The sequence below is a fragment of the Periplaneta americana genome, chromosome 17 (assembly GCF_040183065.1).
Source record: "Periplaneta americana isolate PAMFEO1 chromosome 17, P.americana_PAMFEO1_priV1, whole genome shotgun sequence".
Taxonomy (NCBI): Eukaryota; Metazoa; Arthropoda; class Insecta; order Blattodea; family Blattidae; genus Periplaneta; species Periplaneta americana.
In genome coordinates this window covers 81,066,163-81,092,627 of record NC_091133.1, presented here as the reverse complement: position 1 = coordinate 81,092,627, position 26,465 = coordinate 81,066,163, and the positions used below count along the sequence as shown (strand labels likewise).

The 26,465-nt window shown below is 34.5% G+C and overlaps 1 protein-coding gene across 1 annotated transcript in view; it reads right to left on the bottom strand.

Annotated features, from left to right (window-relative positions):
• Window positions 1-26,465, bottom strand: part of LOC138692754 (lachesin-like) — a 173,339-nt gene that overhangs the window by 103,779 nt on the left and 43,095 nt on the right. Inside the window, exon 3 of the mRNA XM_069815948.1 lies at window positions 14,006-14,107. Coding sequence (XP_069672049.1) covers window positions 14,006-14,107 — 102 coding nt within the window. The remainder of the gene's footprint in view (window positions 1-14,005; window positions 14,108-26,465) is intronic.

Here is a 26,465-nt window from a genome sequence, read left to right as displayed (position 1 = left end):
AATTTCTGTTTGTGAAATGCCTTTCTATTATCCGTGGATGAAAATATCACATTTTAAATGTATATAATATTAGTAACATAAGGTCCATCTGTGATCACCGAACCTTGAAAATTGTCTAACTTTGATCATTCATGCGTATCAGTTGAGCTATTGCATATAGTTTTAACTTTGAATAGCTGCAACATTATTACTGTCGCATTTCCTTGTACCAAATGCAATGCCATTGCCTCTCCTATTAAGCAGTCTAGTTGGCACAGTAATGCAGGAAATAAAAGAAACAAATATGGCAGGAGATTTGTAGATTCTAGAGTTGAACAATGATCGAGAAAGCAAGAGTAAAGAGCCCGCAAGGTTGAAAACCCGCACGACACTCTTATCTATGTCGTTGACTGCTTGTAAGGCAGAAAGCCCACTAATACAGCGTTGCCAACCTGAACACGAGCGAGTCGGCTACAAACGTCCCGAAATTCAGCTACAAAGACTGAAATTAAGCTACGCTCAAAACTTGAAGAATTTGCGTATATGTTGTTCAGTGTGCTGTGTTTAACGATGATTTCATTGCCCGTTATATTAATTTAATAAAAATAATTCGAAAGAAAAAATAATAATATAATTAAATATTGTTATTATTATTATTATTATTATTATTATTATTATTATTAATGGGGTTATTAATGTTAATATTTATAATAATCATTATTATTTCTTACAAACAGAAAGTCAATACATAGACCTAAGTATCAAGACACTTCTATAGGTTTGGTAAAGCGTTGCTCAACTCAGTCTATAAAGTATGCAGCAATATAAAAAAGGGAAAGTATTTATTAACTCACCTAATGAAATCTAGTTGATCCTTCTGATAACACTTGCTAACACATACAAAAAAAATGTCACAGTGTCCACGTTTTATATATATTTGTCTACGTATTCATACATATTTACAGTCAGAATTTTGTAAACACTAACTAACACACATTGAAGAAGCCATCAACCTCTTCTTCTTCTTCCTATTGTTCGTCATTTGGTCCTGCCTTAGGATATAACACTGACTTGTCATTGATCTTAGCATGCGATGATAACAGGAGACCATTCTGTGTGTTCGTAGCAATCTTATTACGTGGATTAATTTCTATGCGGCAGGCTTCTCATCCTCGTGGATGATTGGCACTCACTGTCAGATGTATCAGAACTCAAGATGAAATCACAACACACTACACTAAACTGCACACAAAGGTTACATTATCAGACACATGTAAGACTGTTTTCCTTATTTCCAGTATACTGACGGGGGAAGACGCCATAAAAGGAAATAAATAACAATGAAACATAAGACTAACACGTTTTAAAAACTGGACCTTTCCGGCCTTCCCACTCATATCTATCTCACTGTCAATTTGTTGCGACATTTTGTGCAAAACATTGTAGGCCTAAACACGGTGTCATCGGAAGATTATTCGTAAAGTCGGTATGTATGAAGATATTTTAGATTTTAGAACTTTAGACATAGCCCTTATTTTTGAGTACTAAATAGAACAGAAGATCAATGTTATAATGTTTACAATGTTTTGCACAAAGTGCCGTAACAAGTGGACAATGAGATAGATATGCGTGGGAAGAGCCAGTTTTTTTAAATCTAAGAGGCTTAAGTTTCATTGTAATTTGAAGTCAGAGTACGGTTATTTTTGCCGAGTAGGCAACCCCTAATAAAAACTCTGCCATGTGCAGGGAAGTTCACAAACAGAGGAACTGTCAGGTTACTGGTTTACTTTTGTTGGGTAGGCGACCCCTAATAAACCGCCTGACGGGTGTCTGCAAATTCACGAGTACAGAAATTGTCAGTTAGGTAATAGGCGCTATTCACATAACAGGAAAATAAAACTGAAAATGGGAATGCTACCCTTGCATAAATACCGGTCACATTGTTCAGAATTCAATCTGTGACACAAAGTTTCAACCGGTATGTTTTCGTATTTTAATGAGGAAGTGAGGAAATTCTGGTGGGTATTAGTATGAGAAAATAAATTTGTTAAAAGAAAGTGTTTACACATGGTCGCTCGATCGAATCTCAATTCGGTTACATTTTGACATTCGGCTACGACCATTCTGCTACAAGCTACATGACTAAAAATTAAGCTATGTTTAGCCGAATTCGGCCACGGTTGGCAATGCTGCACTAATATGATAGTGATACGACAAAAACACTGATCCAGCACGAATTATGATAGCAACATGACAGCAAAGTGACCTGGTACTCACTGGACTGATTCATTCATGCAACATATCGTCGGAGGATGAGGACGTTCACAATCTAGTTAATTTAGCTAATATAAAAACTGCAGTGACAGAAAACATAGGAGACGATTTTGGTTGCATCTTTTTGGCTCGCTAATTTAAAACAACGCGGTGATTTTAATCTGTTCAAAGAATTAAATATATACCCAGAAAGATTTACTGTAAAATATTCTACAGATTGAGTAGAGAAATATTTAATCTGTTGGTACAGAAAGTTGGATCTGCAATTTATAAAAGGAACACTAACTTCAGGATTTCAGTCAATGCTGAAGAACGCCTTCTGATAACTATCAAGTAAACAGGCTTATATGTTTATACATCAGGTAAATAATAATTGTTCATTTCTCGTCCACATCAGGGTAAACATGTGTTTACAATATGTTTATAGGGTAGAGGGGCCAATTACCGGACAGGTCCTATTTACGGACACTCCTAGCATTTTGTCATTTTGTGCTTATACAGAATCCTTTATATATTCCTTTAGCTAGACAATGGGAAGCAGTAATATTCTAGAGCTGATTGCGACACATGGGAGTGAGATAGTGTGTGAAATCCGAGCTCCAGATAGCGGTAATTGAGCAAAGGTTATTACAATATCTTTATATTTCGCCCTATTATAATATTGAGCGGTAAATTATTCTGTGTAAATAAGATAAAATGATTTTGCAATAGGTTTATTATGTTTTCAATCCGAAAAATAGATGTAGTACCAAAAGACCTGGCAAATCTATACTAATAATAAATCTGTAGCCGAAATTTTTCTGGTAATTTTCGATTTTCCAAAATTAATTGGTCCTAACATATATAATTAACCACCCTGAAACCGAAAATCGCATTTTTGAAATTTTTGTTTGTATGTCTGTCTGTATGTTTGTTACCTTTTCACGCGATAATGGCTGAACCGATTTATGTGAAAATTGGAATATAAATTAAGTTCGTTGTAACTTAGATTTTAGGCTATATGGCATTCAAAATACTTTATTTAAAAGGGGGGTTATAAGGGGGCCTGAATTAAATAAATCGAAATATCTCGCTTATTATTGATTTTTGTGAAAAATGTTACATAACAAACGTTTCTTTAAAAATGATTTCCGATAAGGTTCATTCTTTACAAAAGTTTGATAGGACTGATATTTAATGAGATAAATGAGTTTTAAAATTAAAATAACGCCATCTAAGACGGTGCAATGAATTAAGAACAAATGACTTCGTCTATAGGGGCCTTGGACAACAACAATCGAAACAGGGACCTTGGACATCAACAATCGAAAGCTATGAAACATAGTCTACAGAGAATGTTTCTGTGTTTGTATGAAGTAATATCAGAAGCTAAATTAACCGATTTGTATAATTAATTATTATTTCACCATTGGAAAGTGTAGTTCCTCTAGATGGACAAAATGCCATAATGTTATTACAGTAACGTCTGAGTAAATCGAGGACAGGTAAGATTAAAATAGCTTCTAATGCACAGAAAATTTGATAGACTATTTTGTACATTCGTTTTCTGTATTTCTTAAAATAATATTTATGTACACTCATTTTAATCTCAGAGAATTAACGAACAACGAGAGTGTATTGATTTAGTATGCAGTAATAGTACGTTAGCTTAGCAATCCATTATTTTATAATTCAATGCTCAATTGAATCGTGTTAAAATACATAAAATATATATGCAATAAATGCAATGCAAAAAAATTGGGTAATGAGCGAAGCAGATTATCTTGCGCTGTTGTAAAAGTTGTTCCCTGGATCAAACGTCCTATTTTAATTATGTAATTACTTTATATTTATTTCTAACAGGTGCAGCGGAGCGCACGGGTACGGCTAGTCTTTAATAAGTTCAATAAAGGTTATATTGAAATTAGGATCGTCTCTCATCTTAACCCTTGTATTACCAACTCACAACTGATACAACAAAAAGTGGAGCATGCAGCACTGTGAGTGACACAACACAACACAGGTAGTGTCGAGTTGTTGTCTGATCAGATGAGTGGGCTTCCGTTCATTTCATATTATGGGTTATATATGAACATACACGTTAGCAACAAGCAAAGCATCAAATCTGTGTCGTGTTGCTGTCTCTTGTCGTTCCAGTGGGCGCTCTGCCTAAGCGAACGTTCAAGACATCGGAAGTTGTCAACTCTCGAACGACAAGCAGCCTTGAATCGTCATAGTTTTTTAATATCAGACTGAACTTTTATCTGTTTTGGCAACTGTTATACATAAATAAACAATCAAGTAGCCTATTTGAAACATCATCTCTACCTTTCAGTGTACACAGGTTGTAACTTTAATAATGGCAACTATTTATTTATTACGAATATACAAGTGATACATCTGTGAAACTTCTACAGTCTTTCAATGTAGTAACCAGCATTGTCTACAACTCGTTGCCAGCGATTTGGAAGTCGTAATATCCCTGTAGCAGCTCCTGTTCTGTTGATGTTTCTGATGGACCGCCTACTGCCTGTAGAATATCGGGAACAGTCCGGAATCGAACGCCACGAAGTGGTTCCTTCATATTTGGGATTAAGTCATAATCACAGGGGATTAAGTCCGGTGAATGTGGTGGATGGAATAGCACTTCCCATCCCCCAACGACTGTGCAAATCAGCTACAGGGTGTGCCGTGTTCGCTCTTGCGTTATTCTGCATAATGCTGGGAGGGTTCTGCAAAACGTGTGAACGCTTTCTTCGCAAGCTGGTCTGAGATTATGCTCCAAAAAATGAAGGGAATACTGCGCATTAACATTGTCTTTGCGCTGTTCCTGCTTTGTAAACATGGCGAAACACAACCGCTTAGAGCTATAATTAACAGGAGACTAAATTCAACTTTCCACAGCGCATGCGCTGTGAGTTGGACGGAAGAGTCCTTTTGGGCGGGGAGGAGAGCAGACATAGACTAACATGTGGTAGAAGTGACAACAATTAACTCCGTCTCGTTTCGCTTTTACACCAGTGTTGCCACTATTAAAGTTACACCCCACGTATGATAATCCGTTACCCAATCATTATTTAATTGCTAGGTTCTTATTAAAATGCTAGGATTCTTTTCGTATGTATGAGATCAAGTGTACAATCTCAAGTAAAAAAATATTAACGCTTTAGTTAACGTTATGTTTTATGTTTCTTAGAAATGCAAATTTATTTGAGAATTTTTTCTTCTGTTTATATAACCACAGGTAATATCTGATAGTAGAACCAGAACATTTTGATAGCTATGATACTGTTTTGTTTTGTCTTTTGTATCAATTAAACATCTCCAATGTTATTTATTTAAATGATGTATGTTATTCAAATTTACGACATCTTTACATGCTGATCAAATGCTATTTCGAGAATGACGAGCAAGATTCGAAGCTCACGAGAGTTACGAGACGAGACTCGAGATACAAGTGCAACGGACACAGCGAGCGAGAGCGGCAGTTAGTTTTGTTCGTCTCTAGTAGAATACATATAATTGCGTGTAATGTTCAATTGCATGGTACTTGTGTGATTGTGTGGGTTTGAATGTTTGTAAATTGTGATGTGTATGAAATAAATTAAAGATCATTATACATTCTGCCTTATTAAGTGTTATTTTACTTGTATCATGCAACGCTGCGGGTTGCATCGACCCTCTGCCACTAACGAGCATTATGTTGCGGGTTCCATCGGCGCCTGGGAGCAAATTGCGCAAATAACAATTTAATATTGTGACCAAAATGTAAATACATAGCTTTATGGAACTTGTTGATGATGAACCTGTTAGGCTACATTCCTGCTTCTCTCGTATAAAATATGTACATCGCAGCTTGTTTCTATCTGCATGAGGGTATGATATATTTCGCAGTATTTATCCTTTTGTTCCTTAACTTACATATTCCTAACAGCCAGCATACTATCTTGTTCCCATAACATTTTCATTTCCCTATATTTAATTAATCGTCTATCTCAATAAAGTCGCTCTAAAATTCTTGCCTAGGTGTCTTATTACTTCACTTACATTTGATTTTGCATACTAAATTTATATTGACTTCCTCGAGTTTAGTCCATATTTAACATTACATATTAATTATTTTAGCCAATGCGATTTGTTTCTCTTCTAGCACATAGGCTACATTATATGAATTTTTCTCGTTAATGTGGCTCTTCTCTTTAATATAACTAAAAATTGTAATTTCTCTTACTAAAATAGTCCCCATGTTGCTAATAGTACACATTTCAAACTATCCGCTGTATTTGAGTGTTTCCAAAGAACTCCGAAATATTTTTTTTTATAAAATTTAGATCGAAATATTATCGTGATAAAGCATTTCCCTTTATTTCTAACTAATGAACCATCTTTGATTGAATTATAATAATCCGTGGCGCTACAGCCCGTGAAGGGCCTAGACTGACCAGCCGGCTGCTGGCCGCACGCCCACCTGCCGAAGCAGAGGTGGACGATCATCCAACCAGAATGGAGGTATCGTTTGGTTATCACGATGATCCCCCCAGCCGTTATAGCTGGCATTCGCAACCTGATTTCGCTACATATCGTAGCTCCCCAAGTGCATCACGATGATGGGTGGGCACCGGTCCCATACACTGGCCGAAATTTCATGAGAAAATTTCTTCTCCCATGAGGACTCGAACCAGCACGCATTCCGTAACGCGAGTCCTAGGCAGATGCCTTAGACCACGACACCACGGCGCGGGACTGATTGAATTATAACTTAATAAATATCTTTCAAGATTTACTACCAATATTTGGTCATTTATCAATTGCTGTTAGATGCCACATTACATTTATTTTCAAGCAAGAGTTGAAATAAAATATAATAAAGAAATTTACAAAAGCCTAAATAGAATGTCTTCTTCCATTCGTAATTCGTGAAAGTGTAAAATTTCACTATTTTTGCTGCATGAGAAACACGGCCATATGCTGTAATTTTTATATTGTAAACCAATGAGCATAGAAGTGGCATGCATATGATAATGGAAAAGTAGTAATGCGTAATATTGAAAAACAGACTAACCATGAGAAAAATTACAAACTGCAAATTTATCCACCAAACTTGGCACTGTAAATAATACAATGATAAAACCCGGTCTTACTTGGTCTCAAACTCTGACCGCTTTCTTGACGTCATCCTGATGGTCAAAACTACACAGGTACCGTAGAGACACAGTTTAGAGTTGAAGTTCAACATAGGCTAGAAATGGCCAACACTCTTGTCCTGGAGCCCTACATCAGTGACAGATTTTGAGTTCCGTAAAAATTAAAAGCTTGACTTCCATGCCGGAGGAAGTGATGCGCATAATACAAGTATCGTCCTCGGCAGAGTTTGACTTCATGATTCTCTGATTCAACGGCTAGCATGGCAAACACTAATTCCAGGGATGTCAGTATCATGTGTAATATTAATGTCTGTATAATCAAGAATATAGAAAAATAATATCTCTTAAAGATAGAAAAACCACATTGTCTTGAAATATCAGCTTATATTTTCTTAACTACAAAGTGAGCAAAACTTCGTTAAACCGCAACGAGGAAAATTTTCGTAAATAAAAGTAAGACTAGAAGTGAAAACTCCGCTTACAAAACCTTATCTCTCTTGAACAAGTAAAGCCATTTCATACGCAAGCGACAGCAACGATTTCGAGTGGCGGTGTAAAGAACTTTTGCTCATTGTCTTTCCTATCATAATGCTTTCTGGGTCACATTCGATTGATTGATGAGGAGGGTCATGACGCCCAATCTTTAATCATTGTCTGGTCCATTATAATAATTATTAGCTAGGCGAAATGTCACACACACCGGTCGAATGTATTAAGCACGCTGTATATCCAAAGTGCTGCTAGATTAACTTTCTTCTCCATTAGCCGATCGGCGATCGGGGAAATGATTATGAATATAATATCAGCTGTAAACCTGCCTTCGAAAATGTCAACGTGTTTGTCGAGAGAGGTAATGAAGATCGAATGTAAAATGTAATATAAGAATGTAATTGTTTAATGTACATGGGGATGTAACTAATAATTTGAGACACTAAATTGTAGAAGCTACATCTCGTTTCAGGAGATTACCGACAGACTTATCCAGAATGTAGAGCGGTCAGACTAAGGCAACTTTTCAACAGGAATCCATGTTCTCCTAAGGAAGCACGAGTCAATACAAGCATTATCTCAAAAAAATATTCTAAGCATTTCATGTACCACGTCAGATGCTGCAAGTATTCCGGCAAAAATTGTTTCTTGATCGACCATTAACGTTTCGTAAAAGATAGACTTTGATATTCCCCGAAAAGGTAATCAAGCAGCTTCAAGTCAGGAGAACGTACTGGCCATTCAACTGAACCATCTCTTCGGATCCAACGTCCATGATATATGCAATTTAAAACGTTCTGCAATTCGCGGCATTAAGTGTACTGGCGCTCCATCCTGTTGCACCCACAGTTACCGAACCGAGATAACTGGCACATCTTTTAATATCTCTGGTATAAATTGTTCCAAGAAGATTATGTAAATCTACCTATTAAAATGTAGTGAGAAAAGGTCTGATCCGATCACCTAATTACAGATATCTGACTATTTGGCCATTGCAAACCTTACTGGATGGTGAGTGTTCGGATGTAGCATGAGGATTATGATTTGACAATTGAAGAAGCCATCTCTGGTGAATGATGCCTCATCTATTGGGATAGCTATGACAAAGTTGTAATATTTCTTGACGAAATTGTATCCCTCGTGGGGAAATCACCCACACTCAATGAGTGCATCTTTTGTGGATGTCTCATGTGTAGCAGATTATCATGCAAGCCTTGTACTGACTCGGGGTTGCTTCGGAGACATGGGTTCCTATTCGAATGCTGTTATATTCTGACCCTTCCGTATGTTCCTTACGTTTGACAGTAGGTTTTGAAACACCAGGTATAAAGTATATATTTCTTTCGTAACACTTATTTTTGGAATACAGTATCATTATTTTAGATATTTATTGCAGTGTAATGTTATAAGATAAAGAACGAACATATTCTTTACAGATTAAGGAAGGCATGGATGGAGAGAGTATTTTGAAAATAATGAGAGCAAATGGTGTATAAGGAGATTGGTAGGACTGGAAGGAATGGGTAAAAAAATTATTTATTTATTAACTGTTAATGTTTGGCACAGGAAGATGTATTAAGCGTCATACACCTGTTTGTATGTATATAATGATACAGGTTAAACTGTAAGTAATATCATTAATTTCAGGGGGTTATTCTTTGAGATATTTCAAACAAAAAAGTTTAATGCAATTTTGCTCGTTTTTGCTTCCTTTTAGAGATAAAAATTGTTCTACATTAAACATTTCATAGCGTGTTTTGGGAAAGCACCTATTTAATTGCCAATATGCTCAGTTAATTTAAGAGAGCAATGTATTGTGATAATAAATTATTGAAAGAATTTCAGTTTTGTCTTTCAAATGTACAGAAATTTAACCCGAAAAAATTAACTTTTCGTTCTGCAAAGGAATTTTTCAGTGTTACATTTGTTCGGATCAATTTCTGCACATGTAAAGAAAAAAACGGAAATTCTTTCAATCATTTGTTATTATAATATCTTGTTCTCTTAAACTGACTGAGTATATTAGGAATTCAATCAATGACTTTCCCAAAACACGCTATGAAATATTTCATATAAATCAAATTTCATATCGGAAAGGAAGCAAAACCGAGCAAAATTAAGTTATTTTTTAGAAATATCTCAAAGAATAACCCCATAAAATTAATTACATTACTTACGTATCACTCTATATATACGGAAACAATTTCTCGATCAGTGAAATTTAGTTGCAGAAAGATCTTGCAGTCTTTGAAGAAGTTCAATAATCCTTGCTTTATATAAAGGTTTCGGAGAGTAATACTCTGTACTTATAATCAGAAGCGTTACAATTTAAACTACGTTCTAAATAATCTAGTGACAACAGATTCCTCATGAATAGAGATTATAGCCAACAATCTACTACAAGCAACATCGAGACTCACTGGACACGCATCAAGTCCATACGGAGGAGAGATGCTTCTCCACTTCTGTTTTAGATTTTCAGTGTGAAACTGTACCGATTGAGGTACAGAAGAGAGCTTTGAATGTAGGTACTAAGGTTAGAGTTTATGGGGCCACTATGTTCTCCTATCCTTGATTAATATTTGAAAGGAAAGTAGGCTACGCGTTCTGATCCACAATTGCATTCTGCCGAGCTGCTTTTGGTGCGTTATCTATGAAGGTAGGAAGGAGCAATTAGGTCTCGGGAGCAGTGGATCCATATCCCTTCAACGGCCGACTCATCCATTGTGTATGTCTTAAAGGGAATGTATTCAAGACACATGCTCATTTCTTCTTGACATTAGAGGTTTAGTAGTTTATGAAACTATTCTTGGAGCCCAAAAAAGAACTACGAAACCTGTTAATTTTCATGCTTATTTATGATTTTAGTGTCACATATATTAAAAGCATTTTCTTATTATTATAATTAAAATACTTATTATTATTATTATTATTATTATTATTATTATTATTATTATTATTATTATTATTATTATTAGCCTAAAAAGAAAGAGTAAGCTACACCCATGTATCTACATTCATCGTAGTGAGCAATACATTCACTCCTGGGTAGGCGCTTCTTGTTCACACTAGTCGACTGTTCTAAGGTGGTTGTGGATCCAGGGTTGAGGCAGGGAATACTACATGTTTCTAGACCAGTCACTTTCAACAGTGTTAATCAGTATTCGTAGAAATGCTTAGAAAAGGGTAAGGGAATGGAGTTCGGCAGGAATTGAAGCGGTGAGATCAATAACCATTAAAGTCCACTTCTGGTCATTCATTTTTTGAAAATTTGAAATTAAATTTTGGATATTTCCACAAGTGTTACGACTTTAAAAGTTGGCATACTACTTTGTCTTAATTTATAAAAAAAAAACAGAAATGTTACGTGTAAAAATAATAATTAGGTCATCATCATCAATAGCTATCAGGGTTTACGCCATTTGGCCTGTTCCGTCTCAGGTGAAAAGCTGGTCTCTCCATCGCTTCTTCGGGCGTAAGAAATAAAAATACGTTTTTTGCATTTCTTTCGAAACTTGTGTAAATGGACTTGAATGGTTATTGATCTCACCGCTTCAATTATGTTAATGTTTATCGTGGGGAAAAGGATAACCCTTAGAAAAATTCCAACTGCGAACTTTTCCGCCATAAGTGTCACTATGGTTTAATAATATTCCAAGGCCTGGAAGGGACTCAAACCTTGACCATCTTCGTGTAATGTGACGGTCTACATCACGCAGTCATCACAGGGATAGCAACAGGATTATAAATCCAAATAAAGTAATGACTCTTCATATTTTTTCTTGTCATATTTAACACATTTTGGTATATCAGCTCTCATGCATTCTACTCTGAAACTTCCCACTTCACTGACACAAGTTTCTTACTCTGCCGCTAGAGAGCTCTGAATTAGTCTCAATATGCCAGCATGTAACAACACTATGCCAGTGCGTCTGAAGCAGTGAGCTCTATATTAAACTGGAGGCACTACTCAATGCTTTAAAAGCGTGACGCGAATGCTGAGCGCCGAGGGTATTGCTGTCTCTTTCTAACATAGTGTTGTCCTTGTCTCTCTTGCAGTGAATGCTGTCTTACACTAACGGTATTATTATTGATTACTGCGCATGTGCAACATCCTCACGAAATACTCATTGAAACACAATACAGTGAAACCTCTCATTTACGGACATCGAAGGGACGTAACAATCTGCCCGCATCTGGGAGGTGTCCTTAATTAGGAGGGATGTTCTCTAATCTAACAGTAATTTATAATATGCATTATGTATCCCTTCATGCTTTTAATTAAATATATTATTGTAGTTTAATTCTAAATACAGTTTACTGTACTACAGTAAATTCTTTGCAACTTTGATCTACAGTAGATAAGACCGAAAAAGGAAAATACAGTACTGTGCCATGCAGTTTTATTCTATGTCTACAGTTATGCAGTACTGTAATTTACAGTTTTCAACTTAACCTTTGCGTTCAGGTGCCATGTCTCTCGAAACAGAACTGATTGAAGTGAAGTGAATAATCTTACTAACCCTATCATGTGTCAAATACAGTTCACGATCGCGGAAACCTTGGACCCATCAGACAGGTTACATTTTATGATTTTATTTATTCACTCGCTTCTAGGTAACAAGGAGTAGCCGGCTGGGCTAGTGGTAGCCTACGAGACCCTTATTGTTTTCTTTCATGTTAAAGAATTTCTGTACAGTTCTCAAAACTAAATTTTCCATTTTTGTAACACATTATGTCTTGAAATTCAAGTTCTGTCCGTAGTCAAGAGGTAAAGCAAGCTTTAGAGCTGTGAAACCGCTGTCCGTGTCCGTATCTGAGAGTGTCCGTAAACGAGAGTTAAATTCATCATTATTTCTATATTATTTCAGTTGGGACATAAAAATCTGTCCGTATATGAGGAGTGTCCGTATCTTGAGGGTGTCCGTAAGGAGAGGTTTCAATGTAGTTAGAAAGAGAGAGAAATACACGGTCACGCTTTTTGACAGGAAAGAGCATTGCGGTGGTGTCTCCAGTTTAGTATGGAGCTCACGGTATCATTTTCAATTTATAATTTTTATATTAATTTTTTTTCTGTTAATGATTTAATTGGAATATAGTATTCTCTTCAACCAGAATCAAATACGTTATATGATTTATAACCCAAGAATAAAGGCATATTAGATACCTGGTCTGAAGTACCGTGCTGTGTTAGAGTTAACTGTAGAAAAGTAACTCTGATTGACATTCAATGGACAATAAAGCTGTTTATGGACATGTATGTGTAGACATCAGTACTGTGCGAATCTCTCGTCACACACGAAGTAAGAAATAGAAGGCCGCGTACTGCAACTGATGAACTCATTATATAGAATAGTCGCATAACACAGGAAGAGGTGTCAGTCAAGTGTGGCACATCACGGAAGCGTGTTCAGGCGATAATCACAGAGTTGGGAAACCGAAAATTTTGTGCACTATGGGTCTTGATTTCACTGTCGTTGATCAATCTACATACAGTCCTGACCTGGAGCTATCAGACTTTTTTCTGTTCCCAAAACTTAAAGAAAACCTGAGAGAACTACATTTGATTGTGAAGAAACAATGCAGATAGAAGTGGCTGTGGTTCCGTCGTCAAAGTGAAATACTGTAAACGACATCAAGAAACTTCTCTCTCGTTGGGATAGATGTCTTTTTCGCCAGGTTGAACATGTGGAGAAATAATTATGTACATACAAACAAACTTGTAGAAAAAGTTACCACTTTTTGTTTTGATCAAATAACTACACACATTTTCGAATAGTAATTTATTGAAGATATTATTTTTCAATATTCACTCGTATTTTGACCGCTTCTGTCTCTTTTATGTCCACAAACACGAGAATTTTAAAGGCCATCACGTCTTAATTCTTTGAAATTAACGGTGAATTACATTGAGTGATTTTAGTACAGTAGTCTATGTTAGTATCATTGGTTTATATAATCTTAGTAAATTCTCTAGTAAAGATTTCTAGACTTTTTATTTTGTGAGTGTATAATTATTTATTGACCTTGCCATTAAATCTAACAACGATAGGTTTCTAATGTTCGCAATTCTTTGAACGAAAATAAGCTCGGCAGGCTTTAATGCGAGTCTGTACGAAAGCAGGCATGCGCCAACTCACCTCTGAGTGTTGGACGTGGATGGCCTGGTAGCGCTCGTCCCCTGTGTACGTCGTCAGGCCTACAGTTAGCAGGTGGTAATCCTTCCGTCGAATCCACGACACCTGAAATATAATAATAATAATAATAATAATAATAATAATAATAATAATAATAATAATAATAATAATCTATACTAATAATAAATCTGTAGCCGAAATTTTTCTGGTAATTTTCGATTTTCCAAAAATAATTTGTCCTAAAATATATAATTAACCACCCTGAAACCGAAAATCGCATTTTTGAATTTTTTGTTTATGTCTGTCTGTATGTTTGTTACCTTTTCACGCGATAATGGCTGAACCGATTTATATGAAAATTGGAATATAAATTAAGTTCGTTGTAACTTAGATTTTAGGCTATATGGCATTCAAAATACTTTATTTAAAAGGGGGGTTATAAGGGTGCCTGAATTAAATAAATCGAAATATTTCGCTTATTAGTGATTTTTTTGAAAAATGTTACATAACAAAAGTATCTTCAAAAATGATTTCCGATAAGTTTTATTCTTTACAAAATTTTGATAGGACTGATATTTAATGAGATAAATGAGTTTTAAAATTAAAATAACGCCATCTAAGGCAGTGCAATGAATTAAGAACAAATGACTTCGTCTATAAGGGGCCTTGGACAACAACAATCGAAACAGGGACCTTGGACATCAACAATCGAAAGCTATTAAACATAGCCTACAGAAATGTTTCTGTGTTTGTATGAAGTAATACCAGAAGCTAAATTAACCGATTTGAATAATTAATTATTATTTCACCATTGAAAAGTGTAGTTTCTCTAGATGGACATAATGCTATAATGTTATTACAGTACGTCTGAGTAAATCGAGGACAGGTAAGATTAAAATAGCTTCTTATGCACAGAAAATTTGATAGGCTATTTTGTACATTCGTTTTCTGTATTTCTTAAAATAATATTTATGTACACTCATTTTAATCCCAGAGAATTAACGAACAACGAGAGTGTATTGGTTTAGTATGCAGTAATAGTACGTTAGCTTAGCAATCCATTATTTTATAATTCAAATTTTAACTATGCTCAATTGAACCGTGTTAAAATATATAAAATGTATATGCAATAAATGCAATGCAAAAAAAAAATTGGGTAATGAGCGAAACAGATTATCTTGCGCTGTTGTAAAAGTTGTTCCCTGGATCAAACGTCCTATTTTAATTATGTAATTACTTTATATTTATTTCTAACAGGTGCAGCGGAGCGCACGGGTACGGCTAGTAATAATAATAATAATAATAATAATAATAATAATAATAATAATAATAAAATTGTTATTTTTCTCTTCGTACGTCTATTTGCTCATTGTATTTGCCGGAAAATTTTCAGAAAAGTATAGGAGAAAGTTTTCTTTCTGAGAAAAATTTCTGCAGATAATACTCCTTGTCACATCACTAGAAACGATGAATGGTTAAGTAGTATAATTATTCTAGCCGACAGTGTTTTGTTTCATTTGCGAGCGAGGTATTAAGCTAGTGATAAACAAATATTTCTTGAAAATAACTTTTCATTGGAATTCCCAGTTTTCCCGGAATGGCTGAAAGGCGTATTTCCAGCCATATCTCTAAAGAATAATTTTCCAACATCACAATACATTTTCTTTATGTTTCATATAGTGAGAAAGTAGAAAATAAATTATCCTAGGAAAGCCATCATCTTACTGAGCTGTGGCTTTCCGAAATTCCTTCGAAAATTTTGTTCCTGTCATATTTGTTAGAGTTCTGTTATCAACCAGAAAACCAGTTCATAAATATAGACAGACATACGATAAATGTTAGGCATATTTATGAGCACGGCAGTGAACTCTTATCTCCATTGTAGCCACAATAACAAGATCTACGACGTATTCATGATGTTGAAAGCTAATAAATTTATATGAAAATAAAAAAACGGCGTTGAATAGCCCTGGAAATTAATATGGTCCCTCTATCTAAATCTGTAAGCTATCAAGTGATAACAATCTTGATTTACAATATTTATTAGTACGTATCATACATCTGTACGCATTTAAACAAGGCCATTGTGAGTTCTGTCTCCTAGGAATTCACCAGCTCGTTTTAATGGGATATGCGTTTTATATTCCAGCTTCTGTCTCATTTCTGTAAGCTTCCCTTCCACTCGTGGGTACAGACATAATGGCGTCTAAGCCCAGAAATTGTGTAGCGTGGCGTGCATTTATTTCTGTGTCACTGTGGAGGCCTAATAACGTTATGGCGCAGAATTAGTGTAGAATTCCGTTGTGAGCGTCGATTCCAGTCAAGCATACGAGTTGAACATTCGTCACAGTGTTGCCAACCTCACATCATGCGTGTTCCTTCCACAGAGTAGTTACAATTCCTTGTTACAGACAGTAGGAAAAGTATTGTGATGTTGAAATGAATTCGAGATATTTGGGGAAATACATGTTTCCATATATATCACACGGAAAAAGGAATTGTACATTTTATTTGAGTTTCTGCTTACCTGGTTTTCCCCAATTGTCATTATTTCCGTCATCAATATTCAAGGCGCAGACTCAGAAGTTTATTGGGTGTTCAGTGCTTTCCTGGTTTGCTAAAGTCCCTGGTAGTACGATGTATACGGTTGAATTTTTCTTTTGCTAGCATTTGTGTGTCCAGGCAAAAAATTATTTCTGACACAAGGTAAGCAATATTCATTAATTGAATCGGTCATTTGTAAAACCACATGAGTCACAGAAAATAAGTTTCGAAAAAAAAAACTAAAAAAAACCTGCCTGTAGTTAATGGATTTTCTAATTAAAAATAACATTTTTAATATAGGTTTAGGATGGTTATGGGATAACTTGGCTACTAGAAACAGCGTAGCAAGCCTAAATTAAATTAAATCAAGATGTACAAATATTACTAGACAAAATGATTTTATTAGTATCAATGAAATGCGCTCCCTAATATTTTTAATGCATATAAAAGGATATGGGGTCGGAGTACATATATAGATAATATGAAAATTAAAGAAAGATTTGGACTAGCCTGGTTCAGATTGGGGATTTGGAGATTAATAAATAATAGAGGTAATATACCTCAAGGCACGTGCCCATTATGTGGACATAGGGAAGATGACATTCATATTGTTTTTGAATGTCAATATACAAAAGAAATACGGATGAAATTCATAAATGAAAAGTTCCTACAAATGAATAAATAAATAGCCATAAGAAAACTCATGAATAATAATAGTAGTAATAACAATAATAATAATAATAATAATAATAATAATAATAATAATATAAAATTATAAAGACAAATAGGTATATATCTTTTTTGGTCAAAAAATTAGAATGGAAAAAATAAATGAAATAGCTAGAATTGAATGAATTGTAACAACATATTAAAATAAGTTGAGTCTTGCACAAAACTAGTCGCAGGTGCAAGATAAAACATATTATATTAAATAGTTCAGTTAAGAAATTATATTAAAATTGTATATATTTATGTAAATTATAAAGTATGTAATGTCAGGCTTCAATGATTATATGTATGTGTACTTTTTCTTTTTCTTTTTTGGCTGTGAACCATAATAAATATATCATGTCATATGTAGCATAATTAATGGATTTTCTGTTAGGTCTATGAATTTTTTACAGGAGAACCATACATTAGTAAAGCCTATGTCTGATTATAAAAGCATTGTACCTTAATTACCTCATTTCATATGACCTTGAAATATTTTTTAAATTCTTCGACTTATGTTGTTTTAAAAGTACCAATGATAACAACTCCAGTATCCTGACAAAATATGGAGTGTATTGTTTGTTGTAGTGTGAAATACATTATTATACAGCTTTCAATCAATTTATACTGTAATTTTAATTCCTTATTCAAAATGATTCATATCATTCACAAATTAAATTCAAAATATCATACCCGACTTAAAAAAAAAAGATTATTCGCGAGTAATTAATTTTTATACCAATGTGTCACATGTTTAATGGCAATGAATGAGTACAGACATATCTTTAGTTTACAACAAGGAAAGAACATAAATTGCATATTATCCCTCCTAAAAAGACGGTGTTTCTTGCTTTGGGATCTCTCTTCGAGGACTTTTTCTCTTTATATCTTCCACTTCTACAAGTCCTTGAAGGTACACAGGTAGCTACACATCTTGTTCATTTTTGCTTTCAAATGACATAGTTTTATTAAAATGTCTATTCTATCTGGTACAGGTACTTTCATAGAACACTGTTGATTATATTTTCTTCTACAGAACTCTTGGAACTACACTCACTGTCGAACACCTTGACAAAGAAGTGCATGATAGCAAATTCGTCATGGCTGCACATGTATTAAAGCCACACGAGTCCGGGTCTGATGTGGTTTTGAAAGAACTAAATATTCTAAGATTTTATAGCATGCTTAGTAATGATCGGACTCATGTTATTTTCACTGGAAATGTTATATATCATATATCACAAAAATACTTTATTCGACAAATATTAGGGTATTCGATAAGTAATGGCAACAGTGCTGTAAATCAATGCTTCTAGCAGTGACCATTGAACTCTTGTAGTACGTAATAGAGCAGCAATTATTTCATAAATATGCAGTATTGAAAGTCTTGAAGTAACCATATTTTGTTAATACAGTGACTGTTTCTGATTTGTAGCACATAATACAGCCCTAACAAATATTCGGTAGCAGAGGTCTGCATCGGACGTTTTCGCTCGAGCGCCAAGTAGTTCATAGCATAATCCGATAGGTAGCGCACATGCATGATGGGTAAAATTGTCGCGAGCGATAAATCCTCGAACGATATAAGCCGAGCGTTAGACATTCGTTCTTGTTACAGTGATGAACTGTGTAGTAACATCATAGATGTTTATCATTTCAAAATATTGCAGTGTTTAACTAACCTCTCCATAGTACAACTACAAAACTTGCTTTAAAATGTAATATAAATGTTGTAAGTCAATGTTCCCCCCCCCCAAACAGGAGTGATTTTATTTTAGCCACATCTGATAGATGTTATTGGATGTAAATGTAATTATTATAAACGGAGAACACAATCACGATAATGCAAGAACCGTACCAAATTTTCTAGTAATAATAATAATAATAATAATAATAATAATAATAATAATAATAATAATAATCTCTAATAATTAGTGTATCAATCTTTGTGTCTGTAACAGTTGTGCCGCATGATTATTCGTTTTATTATGTTTTCTGTGGCGTTATCTCTGTACTAATATCGTTATTAATTTACTGCTAGATCAATAATATTTTGTAAAACGTTTCTACATTGTCGCAGTATATAGGTGGAACACTATGTATGGACCTATCATATTATATATGTGGTAAATCAAATACTGAATAATTATTAATTAGCAATAATAAGTGTATATCGAAGTTTTTCGTACTATTTTATTTATAACTTCGTGTTACTGTTTTGGTACGTTCCATTAAAAGTTTGTCATAAACGCGAAAAAAAAAAAAAGTCTTATATTTACCGTGTGAGCAAAACATATGTGTATCTTATCTGTCGCCTTCCATACAAGGTAAGACATGTCGGTGAGATGAACTTGTACTGTGCTTCTATTTATTACGAGCGTATCACGACTGATCTTATCTCACTCGAGGGTGTGACATTCGACGGAGTTCAAGCGAGCGATTTAACTCCAATGCAGCACTCTGTTCAGTAGGTACTCCATAAAAACCCAAGTTTCAAGGGGAAAAAATGCAACTCGGTGCTTCAGAGTACTAAAAGAAGCTTATGGGAGAGAAGTCCTACCGCAATTAACTATTCCAAGACGGGTGGAAGCGAGGCATTCACTTTAACTTGAGAGCTGACAATAAAAGACCTGTATATCAATAAGTGAGAGAGAGACATTAAAAATGATGCTGCAGATGGAGTCTGCCATCTCCCAAGCTTTTGGCAACGTATTTATGACATGGTAGGGGACTATATTTGAAGTATTTAGGTTACTTAATACCAAAAGTAACCTAAATACTGTAAATTTAGTGTGAAACAGTAACTAGGCTATGTTACATTACTTTTCGAATGCCTTAGTAATTAATCTGGGAATAATGAATTTCTCTTTCCCTCATAGTATGGAAGGTTTATGAAGTATTGCTTGATAACCGATTCAGTAAGCTTACTATTGAAGTTAATAGTGGGATTTTAGGTAAGGTTTGGGAGTAGGGCTAGCCACCATCGTTACTGTGAGTACTAGATCCCTAGGGAAGAGGTTAGACTAGTGCAGCCGTGGCGAAAATGTAATCGTGCACCGAGCCACTGTGTAACCTGCAACGTGCATAGCACCTATGGAGGGAGGAGGACATCCGAAGGGGAAGTGAAGCAACTGTCTGACTTATTAACGGATTTTCACTTTCCTTAGGTCAAGCACATATATATAATTTTATAGAATATAAGGTTACAAACTAATGTTTAGTACGTGTAAAGAAGAAAGAAATGAACAAGAAAACATAGGACACATTATCACAACCTAAAGTTAACTGTCTTCAGAATGTCTATGCGACAGATATTCAAAATCAGGAATTATGTCACTTACTGCCAGTCGTAGTTGATCACGAAGGTATTTGTCTCTCAGTCGTAATCTAAATTAGGTTTTTACTATTTTAATTGTTGAAAATAATTTTTCACAAACGTAAGTTTTAGCGTACATGGCTTCTACAGAGCAAGCGAAAGAACGAAGCTTCGGATATTTATTTTTTGGCAAAGATTTGAAAGTTCAACATTTGTCAAGTCCTTACAACTAGCTTTCATTGTAACATCACATTGTAAATCTGTGAGTTAAAATTGAAGATCTAGCCGCATTATTCGTACGTCTGCTGAAAAAGGATCGAAATAATAATAATAATAATAATAATAATAATAATAATAATAATAATAATAATAATAATAATAATAATAATAATAATAATAACACTTAACATTTTAATGTTTCATGAGTAACATATAGTATAATGCTGTTTTATGTTATACAACCGTTTTCCTCGTAATACTTGTGAACAAATCTTACATTTAATATTCTCACCATTTTGGCAGCAAAAAAATGCGTCCTCCCATCCTACTTGAAACTTTCGTTTTTGTAGAGGTAGATGGTTTCGAGATAGACATTGCGACGATACGCCACTCGCAGGTCAGAGACAAATACAAATGGAACGGAGTTTCACTCCAGTGAGTGAGAGGGTGGGGGTCGGGGGAGCAAGAGACATGCACAGCTATCATTGAGAGCCACAATGTGCTCGTGAGTTACATTTTCGCCACGGCTGGACTAGTGAGATACTTGTTACTTAGAAAAAGAAAGGACTCCGTAGTAAATAAGTAGCGGATTCCTATGTAATTAAATATTCTTTTTGCGTGTGATAAAACACAATTAACAAAGTTAAAAATTCCGAACATGAAGTTTCAATTTTAAAACCCGAATTTTATTTCACATAAAAACACATATTTTCACAAAAAAAGTATGTAAATACATATTTTCAAGAAATCTATTATAAACACATAAATCTTGGAGTTTTTTTTTTTTACTTAAATAATTTTTACAAGAAATTTCAAATATTTTAAAACTAAACCAATTATATCACTCAGAAGTACGTTATCTTTTTTAAGAATTCTTGGTTGCTTCGTGTTTCTAAACTCTGTGTGGTGTATCCATGATCCATTTTCGTAATAGTATTGCCTCAATTTCTGAGAACTGCTAGGCAGCATATCAGTGTTATTATTAGAGAATAAAATAACATGGACACATGATTAGGAATGTTTATTGTTGCTGAAGATAATTTCATTCCACGCTTTGTTTGTGAAACACAACAGATAAGAGCTCTGATATGAACATTATTTAATTTAAACAAATCTCTCGCCTCTCGCAAGGCAATATATATTATCTTGTGATTCCCTGTTATTGGGCTTCATCAATCGATATCCTTCAAGATTTACTGAAAGACGGTTGTTTAAAAACGACTTGGCTTTCCTATTAGTAAATCTAAGCTTTTTGTATGACACCACAAAAAAAACTCGATACATCCAAAAACCTGTTGTCTGAAAAAGGGGGGTATGTGCCGTGAAAATTAAACTAGACTCGCTACCAGGTCCAGAAGTACAAGTACTAAGGGACAAATTCCAGAATGTGTTAGGGAAAAACAGTGGATATTAAAAAATGTGTAAAGTTGCTCAAGTATTGGAGGGTGTGCCTGTAGGTGAAATTGACGGTTTATGTGTTTGAGACATTCCTCTCTTTAAATATGCACGTCTGACGTCCTATGATGTGGTAGAATCGTTTTCACAGTATAAGTCGTTGTTCAGAGATAATCGGCATGCATTTGTGATGGAGAATTTGGAGATGACCTTTGTTGATCACTGCAATTCTCGGCCAACTACTAGCACTCAAGTGTGGTTGGTGAGTACCTAGTAACATTTTTTTTCCAAGCTAAGTAAGATATTTTGTCATATTTAAAAAAATATATATTTCTTTATTTTTAGCAAATATTTTCGTACTTTTTAGCACATAAAAATAAATATATTTAAAATTTTTAGCACATAAAAATCCTCTCCCTAGTAATAAACCATGTAACCTTCACCATTCATCTTTCAGTGCACATATTATGAAAGTTTGGGATCCGCACACGCCCCCAAGGATCTTCTTTGTCTGTTCGCAACACACCTTGATGTTTTTTTGTAGAACTTTCCCGTATGGTTGGTAACACTGGTACAGGAGTAATGAAGCCCCTGTTTTCTAGCGGGTCATTTGCGTTTGTCCGCGCGTCCACGGGTCGCCGGGGAGGCTTAGTAATCTGCTGGCCGAACATAACCTCAACCCCACACTTGGTTAACACTCACACACCACGGGACAATGCCTCGCATTATCTGCCCTGGGATTTACACAGAGCGAGGGGAATCAAATGTCATAATGAAAAATGTCCTCGGTTCTGAAATAGTGAACTTCCTACCCACGTCGGAGTGTGTGCAAGTGTGTAGTCCCTCCCGTTTCTCAGTTGTAGGAAGGATGGCTTATCAAGTAAGTAATCATAACGCGAAGTTGGGTTCGATCCTCGATGTTTTCTGGAATGATATTTGTGGGTTTTCTCTAGTTCGCTCATTTCACTCAATGTAGGGGAGACTGTTGTACCTTTAAACACTTTTCACATTTTATTTATTTTTTTTTTTAATTTTGGGAAATGTAATTTTTTAAATGAAAAAATGATTGAAATAATTATTGAAGATTCCTTTACAACTTCCTGTATGTATTTTCCTGTTTTACAGATCTATTAAGGATGGAAAAAATAAAATGAAGGGATATGTAATGTGTTCAAAGGTACAACAGGATCATGTACCTTGGAACATACCCTCTTGTAAGTTGGAACACATGGAATATAGGTGGAAATATAGCTGTAAAAACTGACAATCATATTTAAAATGTATTTTAAATCATAAACCAGAGCAGGCTTCTCTGATTTAGATTTTATTTCCTGGAGAAGCAATAACTGCTTCAACAGCTTTCTTCAAGGCATCCGAATCAATTGGGGACCTCTTTAATTCCAGACTTACTTCCTGACATGGCCTTAAAATAAAAGAAAAACAAAAACCCATAGTATTATGTAATTTGGAACATGTTCCATGGTGCAAGATGTTTTGTGTTCAAAGGTACAAGAGGGTGCAGTTTAAACAAATATGGCTCCGAAAACTAGAGAGCCAAATAAATCATGGAAATTAAAATATGTTATTACTCACCAGATGATAGGGAACACATCATACTTGAAAGATGTTAACAAATGCAATCTGGTTTTGTGTTACAAAACATACATCAATGAACGAAATGTTTACTTTTGGTACTAAAAAAACTTCTTTTGTCCACGGAACTCACACTTTGCAATAAATCAAACTGAAACTACGACCAGAGCTACTTAGCGGCTTCCTCTACAATCTACTTCATTTTGAGTCCTGTACGTAGCAGCAAAAATTAAAAAACAAAAAATGTTCAAAGGTACACTATGCTAAAGGTACAACAGTCTCCACTAATAAAATGTTATTACTTCTATGCCCTCCGGTTTGTCTTATCTTTCGTGTCTCTTCATAACTTTTTTTTTCCTCGTGACATACAAGTTTCCGTGATGACGAATAGAAACTTATAGCCAGGACCATGTCACACAAAAGTATGGCAGGCCTCTAATACATTACAGCTTAAAGTTATTGTAAGTATGGAGCTGTATTCGTCTGATTCACAAAATTATGTATAGCACCCTACATTATTAGTAAGCTGAGGACTTTTAGAGACTAAAAATAGGAAATATGCAGCCTAAAAAGTATACATTTAAAGTATACAAATACGCACTTAATATACGCACTCTAAATTTTAATTAATGCAGTTACAAAGAATTAGAAAGGGAACTATTAAAATACGTACTAAACCTTGATATCCTAAATTAGTGGTTCCTCCGGATGTCTTGTAGAGAGCTGAGGGGCTTCGCAGGATGATTTACAAAAAAAGGAAAAAAATGAAATATACTAATGTATTATCAATAATTTCTATTTCTTTTTTCTTACCGACATAGTTTTCACTGTTATTTATTTATTTATTTAGTTATTTATTTATTTATATACTTATTTACTTCGTTATTTATTTATTCATTCATTCATTCATACTAGTAGAGTTAAGGTCATAGGGCCTTCTCTCTCAGATCACAAAGTACACAAGCAGTGAAATTTAACAAAAAGTGACAAATACTAACATATTACAAAAAAATAGATAGAAAGAGGTGACAATGTAGAAAATGAAAATAATAACGTAGACTAATAGAAAAAAGCAAACTACAGATCTAAAGACTGGAATATACAAGTAACTCAGTAGGCCTGCAAATAGTTAACAGGGAAGAATACAACAAATGGACTACTCTGCTCCACAAAAGTATTAATAATAATAATAATAATAATAATAATAATAATAATAATAATAATAATAATAATAATAATAATATTATTATTATTATTATTATTATTATTATTATTATTATTATTATTATTATTATTATTATTATTATTATTATTATTATTATTATTATTATTATTCAAATATAAATGACACTCGGAAGGAAATTAAACGCAGAAAAAATGCGGAAAATGCGTGTTATTATTCAGTTGAGAAGCTTCTGTCATCTAGTCTGCTCTCAAAAAATCTTAAAGTTAGAATTTTTAAAACAGTTAGGCCTATATTACCGGTTTTTCTGTATTGTTGTGAAACTTGGCCTCTTACTTTGAGAGACGAACAGAGATTAAGGGTGTTTGAGAATAAGGTGCTCAGGAAAATATTTGAGGCTAAGAGGGATGAAGTTACAGGAGAATGGAGAAAGTTACATAACGCAGAACTTCACGCATTGTATTCTTCACCTGACGTAATTAGGAACATTAAATCTACACGTTTGAGATGGGCAGGGCATGTAGCACGTATGGGCGAATTCAGAAATGCATATAGAATGTTAGTTGGAAGGCCGGAGGTAAAAAGACCTTTGGGGAGGTCGAGACGTAGATGGGATGATAATATTAAAATGGATTTGAGGGAGATGGGATATGATGGTAGAGAGTGGATTAATCTTGAACAGGATAGGGACAGATGGCGGGCTTATGTGAGGACTGCAATGAACCTTCGGGTTCCTTAAAAGTCTTTTGTAAGTATTATTATTATTATTATTATTATTATTATTATTATTATTATTATTATTATTAGATTATATTTGTAAAATTATATAGTTTTCTTTACCAATTGAGGGAAATTAATTAGTTTCCTCCATCACGTCGAACCTTTATTTTATCTCATACTGTTCACATTTTTCATATTTTATTTATTTTTAATAGGTATCTTTTATATTATACGTTTGTTTAAATTTAATACCTTCTTTTAATTTTCTCTCTTTTTCGTATTTATGTAATTTTCATTTTATATCTATTTTACAATTTTTACTACTATTTTATTTCCACTTATTTTCTTTCGTCGTGTTTCTTCTTATTTCTTAGTTCGTTCTTTTGAATTTTGTATTCTCCCTTTTACTTTGATCTTACATTTATTTTTCTTCTGGCCAGCTTTGTTTCTTATTTAGTCATTCTGTGTCGTTTTTGTTTTTTTTTTTCTGTCTTTCTTTTCTCTATTTGCCATTCTGTTTCTCTCTTTTTTTTTACTTATTTCTTCTTTGAGCTGAAAGCCACGTAGAAATCGGCTCCAGGTATGACATTGACGTCAGCAGGAAGAACTACTGCCGATAATGACACTGTTTCACTTAGACTTGCGTGGCTGTACTCCAGGCCATCAGCGTACGGTGCCGTTATCTTGTTTCGTAACGACTCTCTTCCTGCGCCTCGCAGATCCGATTCCCATTCCGGCTCCAAATGTGTCGCACATAACAAGATGGCGTGTTTCAAGCACCC